Source organism: Phoca vitulina, unplaced genomic scaffold, assembly GCF_004348235.1.
Source record: "Phoca vitulina isolate PV1807 unplaced genomic scaffold, GSC_HSeal_1.0 scaffold9, whole genome shotgun sequence".
Taxonomy (NCBI): domain Eukaryota; kingdom Metazoa; phylum Chordata; class Mammalia; order Carnivora; family Phocidae; genus Phoca; species Phoca vitulina.
The window spans coordinates 43245-67245 of record NW_022589712.1 but is presented as its reverse complement, the minus strand read 5'-3'; the positions used below and the strand labels follow the sequence as shown (position 1 = coordinate 67245).

General features: G+C 40.9%; 1 protein-coding gene and 1 pseudogene across 1 annotated transcript; one reads left to right on the top strand and one right to left on the bottom strand.

The window, feature by feature from the left end:
* PSMB1 (proteasome 20S subunit beta 1) lies at nucleotides 1–15948 on the bottom strand. The gene is made up of 6 exons (XM_032407436.1): nucleotides 15751–15948; nucleotides 12453–12560; nucleotides 9037–9118; nucleotides 6448–6577; nucleotides 1288–1394; nucleotides 1–297 (listed from the first exon to the last, which is right to left on the bottom strand). Exons 1-6 carry the CDS (start codon nucleotides 15861–15863, stop codon nucleotides 112–114), a joined length of 726 nt encoding a protein of 241 aa, XP_032263327.1. The 5' UTR covers nucleotides 15864–15948; the 3' UTR covers nucleotides 1–111.
* On the top strand, nucleotides 15910–21773 carry LOC116634674 (annotated as a pseudogene).
* Nucleotides 21774–24001: the final 2228 nt, after the last annotated feature.

Sequence of the window (24001 nt, the reverse complement as noted above, 5' to 3'; positions counted from 1 at the left end):
TATAACAAATGATTACTTCAGCCTTTATTTTTTAATAAAACACATTAGTCAAATAGTTCCAAGATACAAAATTAACCAATTCTGAAGTGATTAATGATAACAGCACACAAATCAATCCTTCCTCAGGGGAACAGTCTCCTCCCTGATGCCCTCCTTGGTCACAATGCAGATTCTGAGTGCATCCCCAGTGTATACATCCCTCTCAGCTGCAGAAACGAAGACATCTTTCACAAGCCGCATGGCTCTGTCCAAAGACAGTGGGACATGCTCCACGTTCTGCATGTTCTTAAAACCAACCTGGTGGGACAGGAAACTTGGATGAGGCATCATGTGACAGTACAAAGGTGGTTCCAGCCTCCCCAATGCCTTCACATGTCTGAGGATTCATAATGAATAGCTCACACAAATTTGAAATGTCTCCTAACTGAAAAGCTTCCAGACCTGGATGAATTACACATTCCTAAAACCTGACAAACATGCACTGAGACAAAGCTCCCGATCCTGAGAAGCATGCATCATCTAGAGAGGAGAACATATGAAAGCAGAGTACCATTACACAATGTGCTACCATTAAGAAGAAAAAAGAGCCAGGAGAGCCCCTAGCGGGCATAACTAAGTTTACTTGAAGAGAAAGGCTTTGGCAGAAGACACACTTGAGTATAGGAGTGTGAAGGATGAGCCAGAGTCAGAGGGGAGTAACGCTGCAGACCAAGGGTGTGCTATGACCCCAGGCCTGGTGACAGGACAGGCACACCACATTGGAGGTTTGGGTGTGAAGGAGAGTGATGGGAGATGAGGCAGATAAGCAATACACACAGGTTGACTACACATATATAATACATTTCAGAAACACAAGGAAGGAAGCTTGGAGGCAGAAAGGATGTTGGGAAATACAAGGCCTGAATGCAGGCAATAGTATCAGAAAAGGGGGTAAATTAAAAACGTACTTGGAAGTTAGAATACAAAATCAGATGACAGAAAAATGGTGAAAATGGGGACAATTCAGGTAAAGGTGGCAAGAGAACTGAAAACATGGACCAACCATTGTAGACACGAGAGGCCTGGACATCATGAGGACACAGGAAGATGCTAGAGCCATGGGAGCAGGTGAGAGGCCACAAGACAGCCAGCAGAACACAGACAGACCAAAAGATTGGGGTAGGGAAAATCAGCAGGGAAATACAAGAAAGCCTGGATTTCTCCACTCTCCTCAGCGGGTGAATAGGAGAACTCAGAGGAAAGCACTTTATGCCAATGTCACAGCCAGCGTGGACGCAGTCTCATTACCTGGTTGTCAAGCAGAGGCTGGAGCATGGCACTTGCTGAGCCTCCGGCCTTGAAGGAGTCTCTCTGGTAGGACCCTACCGGGTCAAAGCTATACACAGCTCCCTTCCCTGAAAGAATAAAACAATCTCCATAAGGATGCATCTTGACCACAATCCCAAATCACAGTAAAAATAAATCTAGTTGAAGTGTGACACAGAAGAGACTATGAACTGAGCTAAAATTTCAGCCAAATTTCACTGTTCTACCCAGCAGTCTGCTCACCTCCTCTCAGAATTTGATCAGAGGCACACCTGCCCACTCCTGTCTCCTTACGTGCTTTTGCCACCTGGAGCTTCATGCTCTCATCAGGCTGACATCACCGACCACCACCCAGTGGCCTCACAGGCACACTGGTTAGCAGTCACAGGTTCTGCTCTGAGTTCTGCACCAAGCTCCTCACAACATTCCTAAAAAATGAACTAGTGTAGTTCTAGCATAGACTTGAGTTTAAAATTCTCCTACTGCTGAATGTGAACAGTCACAAGGAAGATTTACTGTGTGTTTTTAAACTTAACAGTAAGCATACTCTTTAGCATCAACACCATAAAAAAAAACAACTGATTTAATAAAGGTAAAATTCCAGAAAAACACAAATGCCACATGCAAAAGGTTAGTTCTGCCTAAAATGTAATCACTTGCTTTGTACTACCAGAGTTAAGAATCACTATTGCAAAAACAAAAAATAACAACAAAAAAAACCACCAAACCAGAATCTGAATGTACCCATTCTTTTTTTTTTTTAATATATTATTTATTTGAGAGAGAGAAGAGAGCACATGCACATGAGCAGGAGGGAGGGGCAGAGGGAGAAGCAGGCACCCCGCTGAGCAGGGAGCCTGATGTGGGACTCGATCCCAGGACCCCAGGATCATGACCTGGGCTGAAGGCAGATGCTTAACCGACTGAGCCACCTAGGTGCCCCTGAATGTACCCATTCTGAACAGTTACAGAGCACCATGAGGAGAAGGATAAATGGGCCTCTCAGGCTCTCCTGAAGGGTGCATACATTGCTATGCCTTTTTTAAGAACAATCTAGCAGTATAATCTATCAAAATGTAAAGTACAAACCCTATAACCCAGTAATAATCTCACTTGTAGATGAGATTTACCTATAAGGCTTATTTTCACCAGCACAAACTGGAATGGAAGAGGAAGATGGGACTGCCCCCAGTCCCACAACCACAAGACAATATAAAATGAAGAGCTCTGTAATATGTATGACACAGTTCTATACTGTTCAAAAGCATAAGAAAAAACATACATAGTTGTATAAGCACACAAAAAAGTATGGCAAGATAAACTGCAAACGTAGTTAGCTATCTCTGCGGGACTGGAGGCAAGAAAAGGGAATTGCTTTGTAGGCTTTGGTACTAAATCTGTTACAAAGCACACATGCCACTGTAATTTTTTAAAAAACAAGTGTGTTTTGGGTATGAGAAATCATAGGTCATTTATGACACAGGTCTTAAAAGTGATATAACTGATCTTGAAAACATATTATACCATAACTCAAACACCTCAGTAGTTAACCTGGGAGATGTGAGATGAGGACAGTTGTCTTCCTATCCATGGACCTCTGCTACCCTTAGCTGTGTGTGCTTTTTCTATTGCAGAATTACTTAACAATTCTCTGCTGAGAAGGCAGCATCTAAGGTGCTGAGGTTGCCCAGGAGAATCCAGGGAAGTGTTTTGGTTGGAAGCAACTGTGGGACAAGATCGAGATCCCAGTGCGCAGTTCACTAACCTCAACACACAAAAAAGGGACAGGAAGTACAAAGTGAAAAGAACAAGTGATCTCTCAGGATGCCAACAGGCCACAAGTAAAATGAGGCCCAAGTTTTAACCAAAGGCAGAACCAATCTCAGAAAAACCACACACAATACATTTGAGGAAAAGAAGAGTGGAATAAATTGAAGACCAGAGCTTCAAAGACCTTCCCCTCACTTAGCAAAGGCAAAAGAGACATTTGTAACATCAGAGCAGAATGGCATGAATCTTGACTGTAGATATAGAGTGCTTTTCCTCACCAAAATAACTTTTTTTTTTTTTTAAGATTTTATTTATTTACCTGACAGAGACACAGCGAGAGAGGGAACACAAGCAGGGGGAGTGGGAGAGGGAGAAGCAGGCCTCCCGCCGAGCAGGGAGCCCGATGTGGGGCTCGATCCCAGGACCCCGGGACCATGACCTGAGCCGAAGGCAGACGCCCAACAACGGAGCCACCCAGGTGCCCCAATAATTCTTAATTTTAAAAAAGCACACTGGCTTCAATGTAAAAAATAAAGTCAAAACAAGTCCTAGCAAGAAATAAAGGTAAACCCTGGATGGGAGGGTCCTTTCTAACAAAGTAGGACACTCAATGTCATAAAGAAAAGACCATTAGTCTGGACCCTATGCAATTCAGAAAATTCTGCCATAGCTAGACACCCCCCAAAATGTAAGAAACAAAAAACATTCTTGGGAGGCATCCACTGCATACATTACAGAGTTGACACAGTTAGATGGCATTCTTATAAATTTTTAAAAAAGACTAATGTGCAGATAAGTAAATGAGCAAAGGTCAGCACATAGGTCAGTCTCCAAAAAAATGAAAAGGTCAATAAACACAAAAAAATGCCCAACTTGAGTATACAAAAACTATACGTAAATTAAAACCACAAAATATTAACTGGGTAAAGATCTTTAAAATGTGTTAATTCTGATAGTGGTAAAGGATGCAAAAAAGCCCAGGTACTCATACCCCAGCTAGGAGGCCCTTTCTGAAGGGCAAGCCAGCGATAGCATCATATGCCAAAATTATGTATTCTCTGACACAGCAACTCTACTTCTGGGAATGTTTACCAGGGAGGTACACATGGTTGAAGAAGTATACAAAATTGTATGTACAAGAATGTTCATCATATTGTTTCTATTAAGGAAACTACAAACAACCTAAATTACCTTCAGAGGACTGCTAGGCAAACTATGGTGTAACTACATCCTATGCAAGTCAGTCACTGAATCATTATGCATCTTTACTCACTGGCATGAAACTACCTCCGTGACAATACATCCCATGTAAAGATGCATACACTATACATTCTACTTACATAGCGCACAAGCACGTATGACCACCAAGATACTTGTAAGCATGTTCACCAGAAGTTTAATAGTAATTATCTCGAAGTAGAAGGTTGGGGTGATTACTACTTTCATTTTTGTATCTTCTTGTACTATTTGAAACTTCTACAGTACTACTGATTTTGTTACAGAAAAACTAAAGCCATTATTAACGGGGGGGGGGGGGGGGATTTTTTAAAGGATGACTGTAAGTAGAGAGTTAAAGGTACAGAGGTCAAAGCAGACGGCTACTTAACTGGCTATCCTGAAAGGCAGCTGTTGGACCCACTGTTCTAAGGATAACCAATGATCCCAGTGTCCTGAAGGACAGCTATTGACCCAACTACCCTGAAGGTCTCAATAAGGAGCACTGCTCTCCAGGTCTCCATTTCCACAAGGGAGGAAAAGAGGAAACAAGACGTTAAGTGGAGACTCTGGATTTGGGGACACCAGGCTTATGTATAGGCTGTGTAAAGAGCAGGAATGAAAACAGAAGCATAAGATCTGAAAAGTCTCAAAAAAAAGGCCTCCTGATTTCTTTTCCAGAAATATCTTGAGAGATGTACACCACCAAAGCAAGGAAATAAACCAAGAAAGAGGAAAGCACAGGTAAAAGCTGGAGTATCTTGGGGAACAGACAAAAAGGACTGCTTTATTATAGGAATTTACAAATTCCTCTAAGAAATAAAAATAAACGTAAAGGATAATCAAAGTAGACCAGAGAAGATTTAAAAAGACAGTTGGAAATGCCTGAGAATACCACCAGAACATCAAAGAACAGGGCTTTGAACTCAAAACAGATCCAAACCCAAACCTGAGGTTTGCCCTTTAGTAGATGTGAGCATTCCTAAATTGGTGTCTGTCTCTCAGTAAAACTCAAAGGACATTGTCTGGCCTGCTAAAATTCAATTGTAGCTATTATTAATGTTGCTAAACCTGACTTTATTTATCTGACATTCAAGTCAGACATAATTTAAGTGAAAAAAACGTGTCCAGCATGCTGGGTTAGGCAAGGTAATCTTACCTTATCAAGGGTGATTAATTTCTTTTGACTATTTCCATGCTTTAAAAAATTTCCTCTTAGTTTTCAAGTAACGTTGAAAGCCTCAAAATACACTGTGTCAACCTAATTTGTCTACATCTAAACCACAGTAGATAAAATGACTGGAATGCTCCCAGAGGCCACATATGGGGGCTGCTATTAAGACAGAGAGAAAAAACAAAGGAAAAGCCCATGGAACAGAAGAAGCGACAGCAGTAAAAAGTGGAGAGAGGAGATGAGAGAAGCCCAACTCCTTACTATCCAGAAATTTTCCCTCTCAGTTGATATATTTCAATATATTGTTATCAACCAGACATTTCTATAACTTCTTTTTTCAATGGGCTACTGTAAATGGTGGCACAGATCTGTCCTGAGAGATAGTATCTGGTTTTTGGAAGCAACTGAAAATCAATCCAAATGAGACCCAGTGAAAACCATCAGTGTCCCTGCTCCATTAACAGAGCTTGGATCAAAAATGGGATGGGCATGTCAAGTAACAAGACTGATTTTCTTAGGCCCTCCTGGTTTGACTCCAACAGGAAATCAAAGAGGTGCTTCAGAATGTCCTGAATACGCTGTTGGAAATGCATACCTTTCTTTTAAGGCATCGCTTTTTAAAAACTTAAGTCAAATACGTTTGTTATGTAGAATGATAATTAGGCTAAGCTTCTCCAAGTCAGCTTTCTTTCCATAAGATTGAAATGCTAATTATCTACTACTGAACTCATGCAAGATCTTCAGAAAATAGTAAAATAACAGCCTGCCCATCAGTCATTATTAGAGCTTTAGTATACAACTTGCAGTGTGCCTTTGGATCATCTCTTTACTTCCCTTTTAGCTTCAGTTTCTTATTGTTTTAATTAACAAATATAAGACTGTTGGGCAAGACAGTGTTTATGGTTCTTTTCAACTGTAGATGGAAACAGACATATCTAAAATATGCCACCCCTCCTTCATTTTCCAGAAAGAAAGAATTCTACCTTCTTCATCCAGTCCCCCGATGATGTTGTAAACGTAGTAGGGAAAGAAGCGTCTTGAATAGAGGATTGTAGACAGCATTGCAGCAATCGCCCCGGTAGTCATGGTTTTGTTATTAGAATGCTTATACATCTGCAAGTATTAATGAAAGTAACAGGCATTGAGAGGCAGAATATATTACAGACTAGAATAAGGAACAGTGAAGTTAAAGGGTGAGCAGCTATCTTGGTGAAAGGATGCCTACTTCTTTCGTGATCACACAAATAATACTACCATACCATTTGGGGGGCTATAAAAAATTTTTAAGGGAAAGAATGTTAAATTTGCCCTCAGCTCTCTATTTTCCATGCTACCTTTATCTCAGGAACTGCTCATTCAAGAGCAAATGCACACACGTCAGGCATAAGTGTGGTGACCTGGGAGGATGATTTAAGTCCAGCTCTCCTTTACCTCTGCCTCTAGACCAGGGTCAGCAAACTAGAGCCCATGGACCAAAACCAGCCCACCAACTGTTTCTGCAAAAAAAGCTTTATTAGAACATAGTCTTATTCATTCATTACATATATCTACATCTGCTTGTATATTACAACAGCAGAGTAAATGGCCCATAAAGCTGAAATAATTACTCTCTGGCCCTTTACAGGTGAAGTGTGCTGACTCTTGATCAGACCCAGATACAAGCCCTTCTCTTTGCACAGTAGATACCTGTGAGAACAGAAGGTTTGAGGACAGGACCCTTACTCTGGGAAGTGGTCTTGCTCCTTAAAGCATCTATAGTGGAGAACAGAAGTATCCAAAGCAAACCTTATTGTGATTTTTGAATCCTAGATTTACTGCAGCCTTAGGGAATCCTAAATTATCCAACAGAGAAATTCTACAAAAATTACAAACATAAAATAAATTTAAGTTCACCAATTTATCAGCCACAGAGCAAGCATCTCTAAAGATTTACTTAAGAATACAGGCTAAAATGATTAGTCAAAATACCAAAAAAAAAGATTAGGAAAAAAATCTTCATTTCATTTCAAAACCAAGCATCAACACTTTAATCACCACACCATTTATGTGATAATGTATGAAAGAAAAATTTCAAGGATTGTGTAATTATGTTGAATTCACTGTTTCTTGCTATATTTTATTAACACAGTACTACTCTGTTGGTCGTGTACTTTTGTACTGTAACTTTCATTTACAAAATATGTACCAGGAATCGTATAAATATGTCAATAAATGTATATCAATGAAGCTTTCAATGTAAAGATTTTAAATAACTATTAACCAGTGATAACTATTGAATGAAATCATTTTTACATTCTAACAAGCAATTTCAAAATTATTCAGAAACAGATGTCAAATTTATTAAATATTCCAGTACCTACGACATCATTAGTAAGTGCATATAATCTCAAGTGTTACTCACAAACAGGCAAAGACAGAATGTGACCACCTCTGCTAACTTCTTCACGTTTCAGGTGTCTTTACCAACTACATAAAAATGTGACACATACCCTACAAAATTAAATCCTATTCCAGCCTTGTATTTTTGCCAGCTAAGAGTATGTATTTACTAGTTATTATTACAGATAAAATCCATTTTATTTATTCTTTTTTTAGAGAAAAAGAGAGCATCCACACACATGTGGGGTGGAGGGGCTGGGGGTGGGGAGGGGAAAGGTGGGGGAGAGAGAAACTTAAGCAGACTCCCTGCTGAGCGTGATCTCACGACCCTGAGATCAGGACCTGAGCTGAGTCAGACACTTAACCAACCGTACCACCCAGGGGCCCCTAAAATTCCATTTTAATACAGTCTAAATTACTCCTAGCCTACCTCCTTGAAATTACTGGAAGTTACATAATGCTTAATATACACAGGCCACAATAAAAATCCAGACGTGCCTCTGCTTTCATCAAAAGTTGGTATTCCTTTATTCCTCACGCCTACCGATCTAGCACAAAAGACATGCAGGCAGTGACACTGTCAGCCCCTTTAAAAACTGCAGAACAGGTGAGAACGGCTCTTCCTCTCACCTCCTCCTCATACCACCCTTTCCTGCTGTTCCAAGCCCACCCATCACGGGTCAAAACTTCCTCAGCTGGCAGTCCACCAAAGCCTACCCAGGTGTTAGGTGATGACAGCTTCGGCTGTGCCTCTCATCCAAACTCCTGCCTTATCTATTCTGGTTGCTGCCCACGTGTCCTGTTGACTAAGAATGCAATGCTGTAAAGAGGGAAAGCATGTCACGGTATTCCAAACCAAGCACCTGTCTAAAAGTTTGCCTCCTCCACAGAATTTTTGTTTTTGAAGGAAGATTATCTTCAGAAGAAACCCTTTGCATGCTACCTTGAAAAAGGTAGAGAACCTTTATATTGTACGGAGATTTTAACAAAGGGAATATCCTGCAGGTTCACATTATGCTACTTTCATATAGCTGTATTAACAGTATCATTTCATTTCTAGAATGGGCTGTAGTTTCATCAGCTAACCTAGAGCTTCTCCAGCTATTCTGTACAACAGTTCTGCTATATGCTTCAAACAATCTATGAATTGTTATTAACTTTCCATAGCACAGACATGTAACAAAAGCATCTACCTTTAGTCTTGCTTCAATAATCTTTGTCAGGGTCAGACAGTCTCCATGAAAACCGCTGCATCCAATGACTGTTTGGTCTGTTCTGTAAAAAGCACATTTCGGGAAACTGAGCTGGTTAGACAATAAAGTAAAACATGCCTTGGGCAATTTTAAATTTAAAACTCCTACTCCCATCATTTACCCAATGGTAATGGGACCAGTTAGGCCTTTGTTGGCGGGGGGGGGGGGGGTCATCACTTTATTCCCAATACTAAATGAATTATAGGCAGGATCAAAGACTTACAGAAAAATGAAAGCATGAATGGCCTAAAGAAAACACAGTTGATACGATCTTGGGTTAAGAGCCACCTATTTAAATATGACACAACCCAATGCCCACATAGAACTATGTATCAATTTAAAACCTTTTTTTTTTAAAGATTTACTTACTTATTTGAGAGAGCGAGCGAGCGAGTGAGCGAGCGAGCGAGCGAGCGAGTGAGCGAGCGAGCAGAGGGAGAGGCAGAAAGAAAGGGAGAGAGAATCTCTGGTGGGCCCCCTACTGAGCATGGAGCCTGATGTAGGGCTTGATCTCATGACTCCGAGATCATGACCTGAGCGCAAACCAAGAGTTGGACACTCAACCCACTGAGCCGCCCAGGCGCCCCCCAGATTAAAACTTATATAGAGAAAAATGATTAAAAAAAAACACAAAACTGTAGTAGATATAACCAAAGTCTAATTTTAACTTCCTTAGTCTAAAAGGGCTCTTATAAATACCAAAAGCATTAACACAGTGTATCATGGGATGTAATGTATAACATGGTAACTACAATTAATAATATTGTATCAAATGTTTAAAAGTTGCTAGGAACAGATCTTAGAAGTCTTCCACAGGGGGGTGGGAGGATGGGTTAGCCTGGTGATGGGTATTAAAGAGGGCACGTTCTGCATGGAGCACTGGGTGTTATGTACAAACAATGAATCATGGAACACTATATCTAAAACTAATGATGTAATGTATGGTAATTAACATAACAATAAAAATTTTTTTTAAAAGTCCTCCACAAAGAAAAAATTTTGTAATTACGTATGGTGACACATGTTAACTGGACTTGTTGTGGTGATCACTTTGCAATACACACAAATATGGAATCATTATGTTGCACACCTGAAACCACTGTTATATGTCACTTATACCTCAGTTTAAAAAAAAACAAAAAACCCACAATGGAAAGACTGATAGTTACATGAGTCCATAAAAAGAGACACAAGTCACCATAAACATGAAGAGCCTTCATGTTGTTCACAAATCCAAATCTACATTTCAATATATTAGACTGGTTAATAATGCCTAATGCTGATGAGGTTGTGGAAAATGGATATTCTTAATAAATAACTGGGCAAGAGCATACATCCATTTAACTTTTTAGAAGGGTCATTTGGCAGTATCCAGTAACATCACTTTTACTCAATAATTCCACTGCTAGAAATTCACCCTGTAAATATACTCACTTAAGTTTGCAAAGATATACTATAGGCTTACTTGTGAAAGTATACGTATTATGTTAATGGCTCTCTAAAACAAAACAAACAAAAAGCACTTAAATGCCCACCACTGCGGAACTGATTAAATTTTGGTATAGCCAAACAAATTGAATTAGGTCTCAAAGATTTCTAAACTTTAATATCCATCTATAAGGAAACCTACACCAATCTCATCAAGAAACATAGCAGAAGTCTCATGATAAACTCTTCCTTTCAGAAATTTATGATTCACACAAACCATACCTGTCCAACTAGGGGGACCACTGACAGCTCTGGGAGCATCACCAGCATTTCCTGACCTATCCCTACAACCAATCTCACTGCACTGAGTTAAAGAGCTCCGATCTCCCATAAGGCTGCAGTGCCTTTAGTACCAAGATGGGTGAATAATACCAATAGGGTAGAACAAAATCTTGGAGCTTTAAGATGCTTTTCCCAAATAGTCAGGTGTGTATCAAAGGAAGAGGAGTTTGCATGCAAAGAACAAAGACTAAATGTAGAGTCTCAAACAGGTGGGGAGGAGGCAAGTTTGGCTCTAAGTCAGCCCCAAAGGGCTTGGGATTAGGTGTACATAGGCAGCTTCAACTCTATGTATGGTTTAGTGCTGAAGATGGATGATAAGGACAGAGGAAGTTATTAATGTGCTATCTATATGCCTATAGTATTTCATAATAAGAAAAAAGAACAGGTATTCCCTTCAGGAACACACACACTAAAGTAGAACAATACAAAGATGAGCAGAACCTTGCATAAGAATGGTATTTGTAAAGTTATGTTCTTAAATTTTATCTGTGACATTTACTACTTCCAAATTATGAAACCCATGAAATAATTTTTCTTCTCCTAAGAAGAAAAAAGGTAGCATCCATGCACTGTGAAGCAGAGAGAAGGGGGTATCGAAAGATGGAAGAAGAGTACGTAAAAAGGCGCGTCTGGGTGGCTCAGTCGGTTAAGCGTCTGCCTCCAGCTCAGGTCATGATCCCAGGGTCCTGGGATGGAGTCCTGAGTCAGGTTCCCTGCTCAGTGGGGAGCCTGCTTCTCCCTCTGCCCCTTTTGTGTATGCTCTCTCTCACGCGCACATGTACACGCTCTCTCTCAAATAAATAAAATCTTAGAAGGAGAAAAAAGAGCACATGAAGAGAACTGGGAAGATGACAAACATCAACTGTTCTCTAGGGTAGGGTGTGGGCTAGCCCAGGACCAGGAAAGAAGACAGAGCCCTCTTCTTTACCTACTCATAACACAGGGCCCTGTCCAAGGGACTTGAACCCCATCAATCCACTCCTATTACAATTCAGGTTTAATAGGCTCTTGTGGACTAATTTAGGAATTAACCACCATTTGCAACTCTTTCCAAAAATGTTAACTACAAACCATCACTTATCAGTGCATATTTCATTTTCATGTTTTAGAAAAAATATAGCTAGCCCATTAAGACTGTGGCTCACAGATATAGCTGCTTAGGTGATGGCTAAATGTTTTGGGTAAAAAAAAAAAAAGTGGGAGATTAAAAAAAATGCAATGGATTAACAGATAAAAGAATGCAAAGCTATGTGGTAACATAATTATAGTAAATGCTAACAAGAGCCACGTGATAGCATATAGGTGTTCACTACAAAATTCTTTTACCTTTGTTATATATTTGAAAATTTTCATGATAAAATGTTAAGGTAAAAATATTTCCTGCCAGTACAGCAAATATCATTAAGACAACATATTGAATTATTAGGAAATACTAATTCAGAAAACAGTTTTCTAACAAAAATGCAAACTAAGCTCAAATACTCAATCTAAAAACTCATGAAATAAACGGTTTAGAAGTGAAATCTCTTACAGCAGTAAGTCATCACAAGATACTGGGAAATGTATCCCTAGAAATATTTACTTACAATTTGTAACACTTGGGGCTATCCCGGGTGTGAACTGAATACCCTTCACTCAATCGAGTGTCAGAAGCAACAATCGAAAAATCTTCTCCAGCGATTGCCAATACAGTACTGAGGAAAAAGAATAAAAAAAAGGAGACACAAAAATGGTCAATAGCACCTCTCTCTAGAGGAGAGTTATCTATAGCATATATTGGAATAAAACCCACTAGATTTAAGCAAGAGCAGGACTCAGATGAAAGATGAAAGATCAAAGGGAAAGGATCCCTGGCTACAAGTCAACTGGGGGAAAAAATTTAAGTACTCCCTAAAAAACACAAGCCTAAGTCAGAGCAAAGGTCACTTAGCAGAAGGTAACAGAAAAACCACTGAATTATCATAACATCATCAAAAAATTAAATACTGACATTGTGCAAGGTACTGATATCACAAAACTGGACCAGACCCTGCCCGTGGGGATCAGGTATAGACCGTGGTACCACAACCAAAGCTCTCTGAACTCAAAGAAGGGTTTCATGTTTTTCATTTCTTTATATCCAAGTCCTTATCTACCACTCAGTAAACACCCAAACAGCTGTTGGAAATGAATGAATAAAAACAAACTTTTTCTTTTGTTGTTGTATGATTTATGCTAACAGTGTACTGAAAAGGCTTAAAGTATGAATTCCCAAAGAAGTTCGTCCAGTTCTAAATCTGGGTCTCTCACTTACTAGATATGAGACTGTAGGTAAGCTGTTTAACTTCCCAAGACCTCAATGTCCTCATATATAGATCAGAGATCATAACAGTAACTACTTTATTAGAATTTTACAAGAATTAAATGAGTTAATAATTGTAAAGCCCTTTTACTTGTGCCTGAAACATATCTGGTCCTCCAGTATTAGCTTGATCGTTGTGGCACAGGTACAAGACAGCAGAGTGTGATCACTGAGAACCTGGGCTCTGGAGTTACTGGAGACCTGTCCTTGCCACTTCCCAGCTCTGTGACCGCAGACAAATTATCCAAATTCACGTTATTGGTAGTAACAGTTCCTGTGTTACAGGATGACTGATAGAGATGAATGACAGAGATCACAAAAGCACCTAGCACAATGCCTCACAGAACACAAGCATTCAGAAAACTTTATCCATTATTTTTACTGAGGTGGGACGTGCACTAAAGCTCTGCAGTACAAAAGGATGGCACTCCAGTTAATATGGACAATGAATAAAAGGAAACAGGTAATAACCCAAATAATACATTCAAACAACTTATTAAGGTGTTCCTTTCTGTGTAAGCTAATGGAGGAACATAAGGCTAATGTGATGGACAGGGGTCTGACTTCCGAAAACCCCTAACTAAAGATTTTGGAATGAGAACAGTTCCATATGCAAAGTGGAGTGGAGTTTTAAGAAGGCTACTGTGACAGTAACACAGTATGTGAAATGGGATCAAAGCACTGTTCCAGTAAGATTAATGTAGTAGCACAGCAGCAGTGTGAACTGCAAGAAACGGGGATTGAAAAAAACACAAACACGTAAACTGTACAAGCTTTTGTAACTACCAAAATGTGACAGAAGTGGGAAGAGCCAATTGTGATGTCCAAGATTTTAAACCTGGTTAAGCAGGATGATGGCATTAATTATGAATGCAAAGAAGGAAAGATGATTGAGGAATAATTAGCTTGATTTTTGTTTTAGTATCTTGAGTTATGGTGACAGCAGAAAATCCAGGCAGAAATGTTTCATTTAAGAAGCCCAGAAGGAGGAACTCATGAGAGGTAAAATTGAAGAAACACATTTGGGAATTATCCTCCCATGAATGAGACGTGAGAATGTTTATAATGGGGTTTAACTACATTTAAAGAGACAGAGTAGGAGATACGGAATTAAGCCTTGTTTTGCAGAAGCAAAGGCTGCCCAAGAGCCTGCGGCAACAAGCACTAAAGAAAACGAAGAAAAGACTGAAGAAAGGTAACTTAATAATCACAAAATCATAACTCACTAACGGTTAAGGCAGTAATGGCTTAAACTGGATTACAAAGGGTTAAAGAGTAATGAGTACGGAATACCCAACACCCTGAAAAGTCTTATATTTTATAACTGCCTCATGAATTGGGTCTAACAACCCATCCTGTGATAGAACTACTTCATTAATTGTCACAGAAAGTGTTTAGAAGTGCAATGGTAAAAGCATACATAAAATCAGCGGCAAAGGAACGACAGATTCAAGTCTTGGCTCAACCCCATATCTGCTCTATGACTCGAGCAATTTACCTTCTAAGAGCCCTGGTTCCTTTGTAAAAATGGAGCAAATACCACCTAACACTCAGTTAACCTGAGAATTAAAAAAAGATAACTGCTTACAATGTACAAAACGCTTCTCTGCTGCTGACTAGCTAGGAAAGATAATGAAATCTGGGTTCAAGAAGTTGAAAGGTACCTGAACTTCAGTGGCAGAAACAAGGCTAAAATCAGAGCCTTCCCCTCTCTTTCCAACATACTTTAAAAATCTGCATTAAAGTTTCAAATCCATAAGGACATGATTACTTAACCTGGTTATCTCAAAGAACCATCTGTTTGTTTGAATTGGGTGTGTATGTTTTAATGTACAAAGTTTGGGTGGTAAGCTACAACCACTGCTTCAAGTCACACCTCTCCATTGGTCAGAAGTCCTAAATGCATGGTCTTTTTACATAACCACCTCTTTTAGTGCACTATGAAGGAAAGTGTTAAAGATAAAACTGCTAGCTTAAAAAAAAAAAAAAAGACAACTTGAGTGTAACATGGAAGAACACACATATTAAAAGGTCTCTCTTCTGCCTACTTTCTCCCTGAACTTAAGCTAAACCTTGAAAACAAGCACTGATGTACGAAACTAAATCTGGCCAACTAACGCTGCCTTCTATTTAAAATAACAGAAAATGATTACGTTGATCAGACGTTTTAGCTGCAGACACAAACGTGGTCAAGCATCTAACGACACTAACCAATCAATCCTAACATTTTAACACCAGATGCTAACCCTGTGCCCTCGCCTTCTGGCATGAGAAACCTATTCAGACCGTAAGGGAAGGTTAGGTCTCCCCTAAAGCTCTTCCACACCAGAGGCCAGGTTTCAATGTGTATCTACCGTCTCACTGCAACAAAGAGCAGCCCACGCACAAGTGACGGGCCTGTACGGTGAGCCACTTAAGACCGAAGCTGCCCCCGCAACCCATGGAAAGGGAGGCCTGCGGCTGGAGGGCCAGCGCGGGTTCCGCCGCGACCCCCAACAGACTTCAGCAGGGACGAATGAAAGCCGAGGCTCTCTGTTCGTTACCCTCCGTTGAAAGCGTAGGGCGAGAAGCGCAGCCGCAAAGGGCCCGCGGTGCTGTGAGGCTCCATCGCCAGGTCTCGGCCGGGTCCCCAACACCCCACGGCGGTCGACGACATCGCACTGCTGCGGCTTCGACTGCGGCTGCTGCTGTCTCACGGCGAAATGGCGCCCGGCCGGAAGTCCCGCCACTTCCGGCTTCTGGAGACGCTCCTTCCGGCCGCTCTATCTCGCGCCTGTCGTTGCTCCTGTTGTTGGCTAGCGCCCCCTATTCCAAGGAGGCTGACAGATTTTTTTTTTTGCCTAAGAAAGGTTCTGCTTTCCTAAGAAAACATTCGAATTCACGCCTGACGGACAAAAATTTTAAAGTCTGACCATATAAAAAAATTGGCAGAACTGTGGAGTAACGGAAACTCTACGGGAGTCGCCTAGCATAGTTGAAGATGCATGCAGTTTATGACCCAGCAATTCCCTGCCGAGGTTTGTATCCTAGCCAGAAGACAAGTGCAAGAATGTTCATATAGCATTGTTCTTCATGGCTCCAAGTTGGAAATGAGCCAAATGTCCATAAACAGCAGAAGGGATAAACCAATTGAGGGATATGTCACAGCCAAGAAAATTGACTGACTTCACCTAGAGGGGGGACGCAGCAACGTGGATGTGTCTTACAAGGTTGTGCATAAGAATACATGTTCCATAACTTACGAGTACACAGTGAGTAGGAAGAGCCTGTTTGGATGGACTATGGAAGGGAGGTTCTGGCGCTGCAATACTAGGTTTCTTGATGTATAATCATCTGTTAATCTCCACATGTGTTTATGCACTTCCTTATATGAATATTATATTTTATGATCTTAAAAATATCATTTGAAAAAACAAGCAAACAAGCAATTGGCTCATATAGAGTGGACCACCGGATGCATGTAATTGGGGGACCAGAAAAGATTTTTTGAAAAGTATTTGTTTAATTAAAAGTTTCCCCATGTTTTACTGTAAACAAGGGGTAAAACAGGATTTTCTTTGTTGCTTATGGACAGAAAATTATTATACTTACTTAGATGCTGTCCTGAATACAAAACATGTATATAACATTTTTTATCCTTAAGGAGTTCACATCCTTACTGATTATATAAAATAGAGTTGATCCTTAAATAACACAGGTTTGAACTGCACACGTCCACTTATACGCAGATTTTTTTCGATAAATATAGTACTGTAATGTATTTTCTCTTATGATTTTCTTAATAACATTTTCTTTTCTCCATCTCACTTAATTGTAAGAATCCAGCATATAGTACATATAACATAGAAAATATGTGTTAATCAACTGTTCATGTTATCAGCAAAGCTTCCAGTCAACAATAGGCTGAATGGAGTCAAAAGTTATGTGTGGATTTTCATCTCTGTGGAGGTTGGCGCTTCTAGCCCCTACATCATTCAAGGGCTAACACTACAAATGAAGCAAATTACAAAAGAATATATAATTGTGCTTAAATGAACCATAGGAGAGATGAAGATACTCGGGTCCAACCAAGCGTCAGGAAGTGAACAGAATGAGAAAAAACTACTGATACTCTTGAAGCCACCTTGGCCCTTCTGGCCAACCTAGTACTCTTTGAGCTTTAGCAAGCACCCTTAGCCCGTCTATATCTATACACCATGCATTCTTTTTTAGAAAGAACAGAGCACCTCTGCACGTCAGGAAAGAGAAACCAGACCCTCTTGCACAATCCCGGCCACTGGAACCAGACCCCCTTGTACAAACTCTGAGCATTGCGATATTGTCGGTAGCCAGCAGCATCGAGTCTGCACATAATCAAGAAATATTATGGACCACTGCCCTCCCTTTACTGATTAACTGCTCTAAACTCCTTTAAAAATCCCTGGGCCAGACAGAAACCTTGGAGTTGGCCTTTGGACAGGAGTCTTCTCCCCAGGTGGCGGACCTCCTGCATAAAGCTCATATTCCTTTCCAATCAAAGCTCCTCTCTTGAGTATTGGCTTTTTTTTTTTAGTAGGCTCCACACCCGATTGGGGCTTGAATTCACAACCCCAAGATTAAAGGTCGGATGCTCTACACTCTACCGACTGAGCCAGCCAAGTGCCTCTTGGGTATTGGCTTTTCAAGCCAGGGGCAGCCAACCCTGGTGTTTGGTGACAAATTTTGGTGAGCCACCCAGGAGCCAATGCTCCTGTGGCATCCAGATCCCCTGGGGAATCCCAAGGCAGAGCAGTTTGGCCTTGGCAATGTGCCATGGCTTCCTTGGTAGTTTCCTGGGCTAGTAACTTGGAGGACTGCAGGAAGTTAGCTGCTTGGGGCTAGCTGGTCTCCAGGAGGAAATCTGAGGGATATGTCCCTGCAGCTGAGGAGACTATTTTTGTCTCAGGGAAACTCCCTGCTGATTCCCAAACAGTCTAGTAGCCAAGTTCGTTTTTTGTTTTGAGTGGAAAGGGAAGGAGCATTTGGGGAAGCTGACAAACTTCTGGACCAGTAAATCCATCAAAGTGCATGCTGATGCAAGTTTCTCATTTGCGAAGCACAGGGTGCTTCTGTTTCATTGTCCATGCTTTTTCCTTTTAGAAAGGCGTGGCTTTCGGGAGAAACTAAAAGGGACTTGAATAACGGTCAATTTATTAGGAATTTGGAATAGATCTGATTTGGTGTGTGTTGGTGGGGTGGGTTGTGTTGGGTTATCTCAACTTTGTGTATAATGGGAAATTCCATCTCTATCCCACCAAATAGCCCACTGGGCCAAATTTGGAGTAAGTGAAAGGAGTATAGCCAGGAACTATGACTGTGAAAAAGATTATCTTTTACTGTAACACAGTTTGGCCAATGTACCATTTAGAGATGAAAGATGGTTACTAAATGGCTCTCTTGGATTCCTTCCTCCCATTCAGTTGCCTCTAAATAAGGGGTCTTGGTTTGGCTCTCTTAGGAAGCTATTTGATTCAGTTGGTGAAACTCCAACTTTGGGGAGAAACCAGAAACTAGGAAGCATTCAGTTCAATTGGTGAAGCCAACTTTTAGGGAAGAACAAATGCTGACGGAGGTACTCCAGGCTTCATTTAGTCATAGTCTTGTTTCTTCTGTGTTCTTTCTGAACTTTTGCCCAGGAAGATGGGGAATACTCCTTCTGTTCCCCAAGAAGGTCCACGAGAGCATATTTTATTTATTTTATTATTTTTTTAAAGAGTTTATTTATTTGAGAGAGAGAGAGAGTGCACGCGCACGCTCTCGCACAAGCAGGGGGAGGGGCAGAGGGAGAGGGAGAAGCAGACTCCCCACTGAGCAGGGAGCTGGATTCCAGGACCCTGGTATCCTGATCTGAGCCCAAGGCGACCATTTAAGCAACTGAGCCACCCAGGCGCCCATGAGGACATATTTTAAATAAATGGTGCAGAGAGCTGAAAAGCAACCAGAGAAAAAACCTGTTTTGCAGGAGAGAGAGACCCAGAGACAGACGGGGGTGGGTGGGTGGGGGGGGGTGTTACTCTAAGCTTTGAATCTGCCTGCAGCCTTTCTGGTGACACCCTTGCACCTCTGCCTCCACCTCCTGCTCCTCCTGTTTCTGCACCTCCGTGGGCACCGCTCACATAGCTAGCTCCTCTACCATCCTCGGTGCCGGGGGTGCCATCGGCTTCTGCTCCTCCTACCCTCATTATCAAGGAGCGAAAAGCACCCCAAATTGTTGGGTCCCCTCCTTATGAGGTTCAAGATAAAGCACCTCCCAAATCAACATGAAGGGATCCAGGGGCTCTGTGGACTTAAACTGCTTACCTCAGATTTCCCCCACAGGTGCCCCAGGTAAAAAGTGACAGTGGGCAACAAATTAATGGTCTTTTAGCAGACACAGATGTAACATGTTCGGTATTAAAGCTAATTCATTGTTGTTGGTTTAATTAAAATAAACATGTTTTTGGAGTTATCTACATGGAATATGATACAGATAATCAGCTTTTATTCTACCTGAATTTATTACTTAAAATCATGTTGTGTCTGTTGCAATTTGTCAAAAAAAAAAATGACTTAAAAGGATGGTTGCTTTTGTCTGTCTCATAAAGTTTTCATAGGTAACTGTTAAGAACAAGTAGGTTGAATAAATAAAAAGGCATATAGCTTTCAAAGTCTTTGGTAACCTGAAACTTTTGCTAAGTTAAATGATAAATTGGGTTGAACTCATTCGATTATCTAATTCTTTTCCAAATAACATAAAATACTGAAATATTAATTGCTAAACATAGGCTTATCTGTTTCTGGCTTCTTAATATGGAGAAACTAAAGATATTTGGGTCTGCTAATAAACACAGTTAATTGAAAGATTGTGGTATAAAACATGTTTTTAGAAATTATGAAATGTACTCAAAAAATTGCCTCCTACAGAATCCTGGTGTAACAGACAGTTCACAGTTGGTTACTACTTAATTTTCACTGGACACTAAGGTTTCTAAGAGTTAAAATTCTGCTAAATGTAATTAAGACTGATGGAAATAAGGAAAGCAACTCTGTATGTAGGAAAGAAAGAGATGTGTAAGAAAGGCATAAGAAATGAGAATAGGGGTGCCTGGGTGGCTCAGTCGGTTAAGCATCTGCCTTCGGCTCAGGTCATGATCCTGGGGTCCTGGGATCGAGCCCAAAGTCGGGCTCCCTGCTCAGCGGGGAGTCTGCTTCTTCCTCATCCTGCTCGTGCTATCTCCCCCTCTCAAATAAATAAATAAAATCTTTTAAAAAAGAAGAAATGAGAATATGTTTTTGTTGAGGTAAAAGAAATTAATTTTGTCCTAAAATGAGATTGGTTATTTAGAAAGAAAAGGCTTAGGACAAAATCTGAATGAAAAAGAAAGTTGTAGAAGGTTTGTGAAGGGAAAACTTTGGGAAAGAATTTTACGTGTGCTCAAAACTAAGATGGAAATGAATTCTGCTTTTCTCTCTGTTAAAAAGACAAAGTTTTCTGGGATTGTTGGTCAGTTCTTGATAAGAAAGTATAAACAAAGTTTTTTTTTTTCTTTTTCTATGCAGAAAACCAAAGTTTCTATGTTTTCCCTTTATCAGGTCTTTGATTACTTAAGAGAACTAAAACTTCTCAAATATTGGACTCTGACTACTGGCTAGCAAAGGGTTGCGAGAGAGGAATAATCCCCAAGAGACACGAACTGGTGAAGGGGCCGAAGAAGGTTGAGAAGGTTGACAAAGATGATGAATTAGTGGCCCAATGGAACTATTGTACTCTAAGTCAAGAAATATTAAGGTGACCAATAGTTGCCTGTGAACTTGGCAGACTTTATAACAAAGATGCCCTCATTGAGTTTCTATTGGACAAGTCTTCCAAAAAGGCTCTTGGGAAAGCAGCATCTCACATTAAAAGCAGTAAGAATGTGACAGAACTAAGGCTTTCTGATAATCCTGCCTGGGAAGGGGACAAAGGAAACACAAAAGGTGACAAACACGATGACCTCCAGCGGGCACGTTTCATCTGCCCCGTTGTGGGCTCGGAGATGAATGGCCGGCACAGGTTTTGCTTCCTGCGGTGCTGTGGCTGTGGGTTTTCTGAACGAACCTTGAAAGAGATAAAAGCAGAAGTTTGTCGCACACGTGGGGCTGCCTTCCCAGAGGACGACGTCATCGTGCTCAACGGCACCAAGGAGGACGTGGGAAACGCTGAAGAGGAGGATGGAGGAGGCTGAGGGCGAAGCTGGGGAAGAAAGCAAAGAAACCCAAGGCGGCAGAGTGTCTCAAAGCCAGGTGTCAGTGAAGAATCTCCAGGGCCATCGAAAATTAAGACAGGGAAGCCTGAAGAAACCAGCCTTGATTCTAGAGAGAAGAAAGCCAGCTCAGCTCCCAGAAGTGCAGCAGCAAATGGGAGCTCTTCTGGAAAAGTTGGGAAGCCTCTGTGTGGAACCCCAAAGAGGTCCATTGCCGACAGCGAAGAATCGGAAGCTTACAAGTCCCTTTTCCCGACTCACAGCTCCGCCAAGCGCTCCAAGGAGGAGTCCGCTCCTGCGCCACCCACACGTCCTACAGTTTCTGAAGCCCTTGCGGCGCTCCACGCCGCGCAGGCGCCGTCCGGTTTCCCCGGGGCAGGTGGCGTGGGCGTTACTGTGGCCTGTTCTCTGCTAGCTCTCCCTTTGCGTCCTCCCGAACCTGGGAGCGTGCTTGTGAGGCGCGTGGGTTTCCGCGGTCAAGTGCTGGCCCTGCCCGCCCCTCCCACAGGCTCATGCCCTCCCCACGGCCCGGAAGACGCGTTGGCTGCACTTTTTATGCTTGAAATAAAGACTTCAGATTCCTTGGGAAAAACAAAACAAAACAAAAAAACTTCTTAAATATTAAAGGAGCTAAGTTTTGCTAACTATATAACCTTGTGTAGAATCTCTTATTGCCACCTTGGTTAAGTAGGTAATTAAATATTAAGTGTTATGATAATGCTCCTATTTAGGCATGTGCTTTAGAACTTTCTGAGGTTTTTTAAAACAAACTTTCCTAGATTCAATTTCTAAGTGAAGTCTTTTTGACTAATTAGGCTTTTTTATTTGGTATGTTAAGTTACTGATAAGCCTGGTTTGAAACACTGCTAGTTCTCCAACGTTTGCTCTTCCAAATTTAAGGAAATTTTCTCTTAAGATATCTGTGAATTACGGAAATATGGTAAAATATCCCTTTGTGAACAAATTTAAACATTTAACTTTTCTCCCTACCCAAACCCTCGTGAATTCAGAAACTCTCAGTATTCTTTTTTTTCATGGCAATTATAATTATTTGCATAAGTTTGATAAAAATCTGTTCTCCTTGTAACAGGACACCATTGGAAATATTGGTTATACTACCAAGGCTTTGACTGGAATGTCATATTTGAGAGAGACATGCATAGAATCAGATATGACTGGGCAGCTTTAAGGAACTAAGGTTAACTTTATAGAGTCAATAAAGCTCCTTAGAGATGTCAATGGGATACCCTGCTTACAAAGTTCCCAGCAGCCTTACCAGGTGAGTAAAGAATGTCACTTTCTGGCAGGTGCAGGAAACCTCAGGATATTTGGGGGACCTCAAGAAGAGGAATTCACCCAAATCTACAGGTATTACAGGCAAATCTGATGACAAGTATTTGGCTTGGCTTCTGGCCTCAAGAGGCTATTAAAAGTTCAATCTAGGGGTGCTTTGGTGTCTCAGTGGCTCAGGTCATGATCTCAGGGTCCTGGGATCGAGCCCTGCATTAGGCTCTCCGCTCAGCGGGGAGTCTGCTTCTCCCTCTCACTCTTACTCTGTGCTCTCTCTCTCAAATAAATAAATAAAAATAAAAGTTCAATCTAGAGATTCCTTATAAAGAGTTCTAGCAAAGCAAGTATTAAAGAATTTATATGGTCAATCACTATTCTTGCTGAGCTTATGTAAATAATTAGGCCAAGGTTTTTAAAATTGGACTTGTTTTTCAAATGAATTAGTCTCAATTTGGCTATCTTTAGAAATGAGGGTGACTTTAGGGAGAAAAATTATGTTTCAATAACACACTTTTGTGGATGTTAAATTCTAGTCCTGATTATCTTTGAGTGTTTGTTGTTTGCCTATGCTAGACAACTTAAGGTACACTTCAGAGAAACTGTCACAATAGCTCATGTATAGATAGTCTTCATGCTTGCTTCTCTGTGGGGATAATAACAGGACCCCATATGATTACTTGAACAGTTGGACAATGGGATGGATTCCCCAACAATTGTATAACTCAACTATCACCTTGACCAATTCTATGTGGTTGGGATGACAAAATTGTTCCTTTAAAGCTGGAGCATAACCCATTCCATGGGGTTAACTATGGGCTTGTGTAGCAATAATGGATCAACCCACTTTCCTTATGATAGGATCGGATGATGCACTTGGGGATACCCTTATTTCCTGGAACAAGTCATCTCCCACTTCCCAGCAATTCCTCCTAATTAGGGTATTATTAAGGCTAGACATCCAACAAAGAAGGCTTCTTGATGCTTTTATCCCCTTAGCTATATTTGTCCCAGGAGCTGCCTCTATTGAATTAAAATTTCAAGTAGAGGCTTTAGCCAAGCATACAACATCACCTTTAAGCAAACCTGACACTCAGTCACTCACAAATTCAGAAGGTGGCTCTCTAAAACCAAATGGTTTTTCTTGATAGTGGACTGCAGCTCAAGGAGAACCTGTGCTCTCATTAAAAGAGTATTTGTTGTGTATATGTCCCAAATTACTCAAAAAATGTAACTGATGTCATGAAAGAGTTAAACACATCACCAC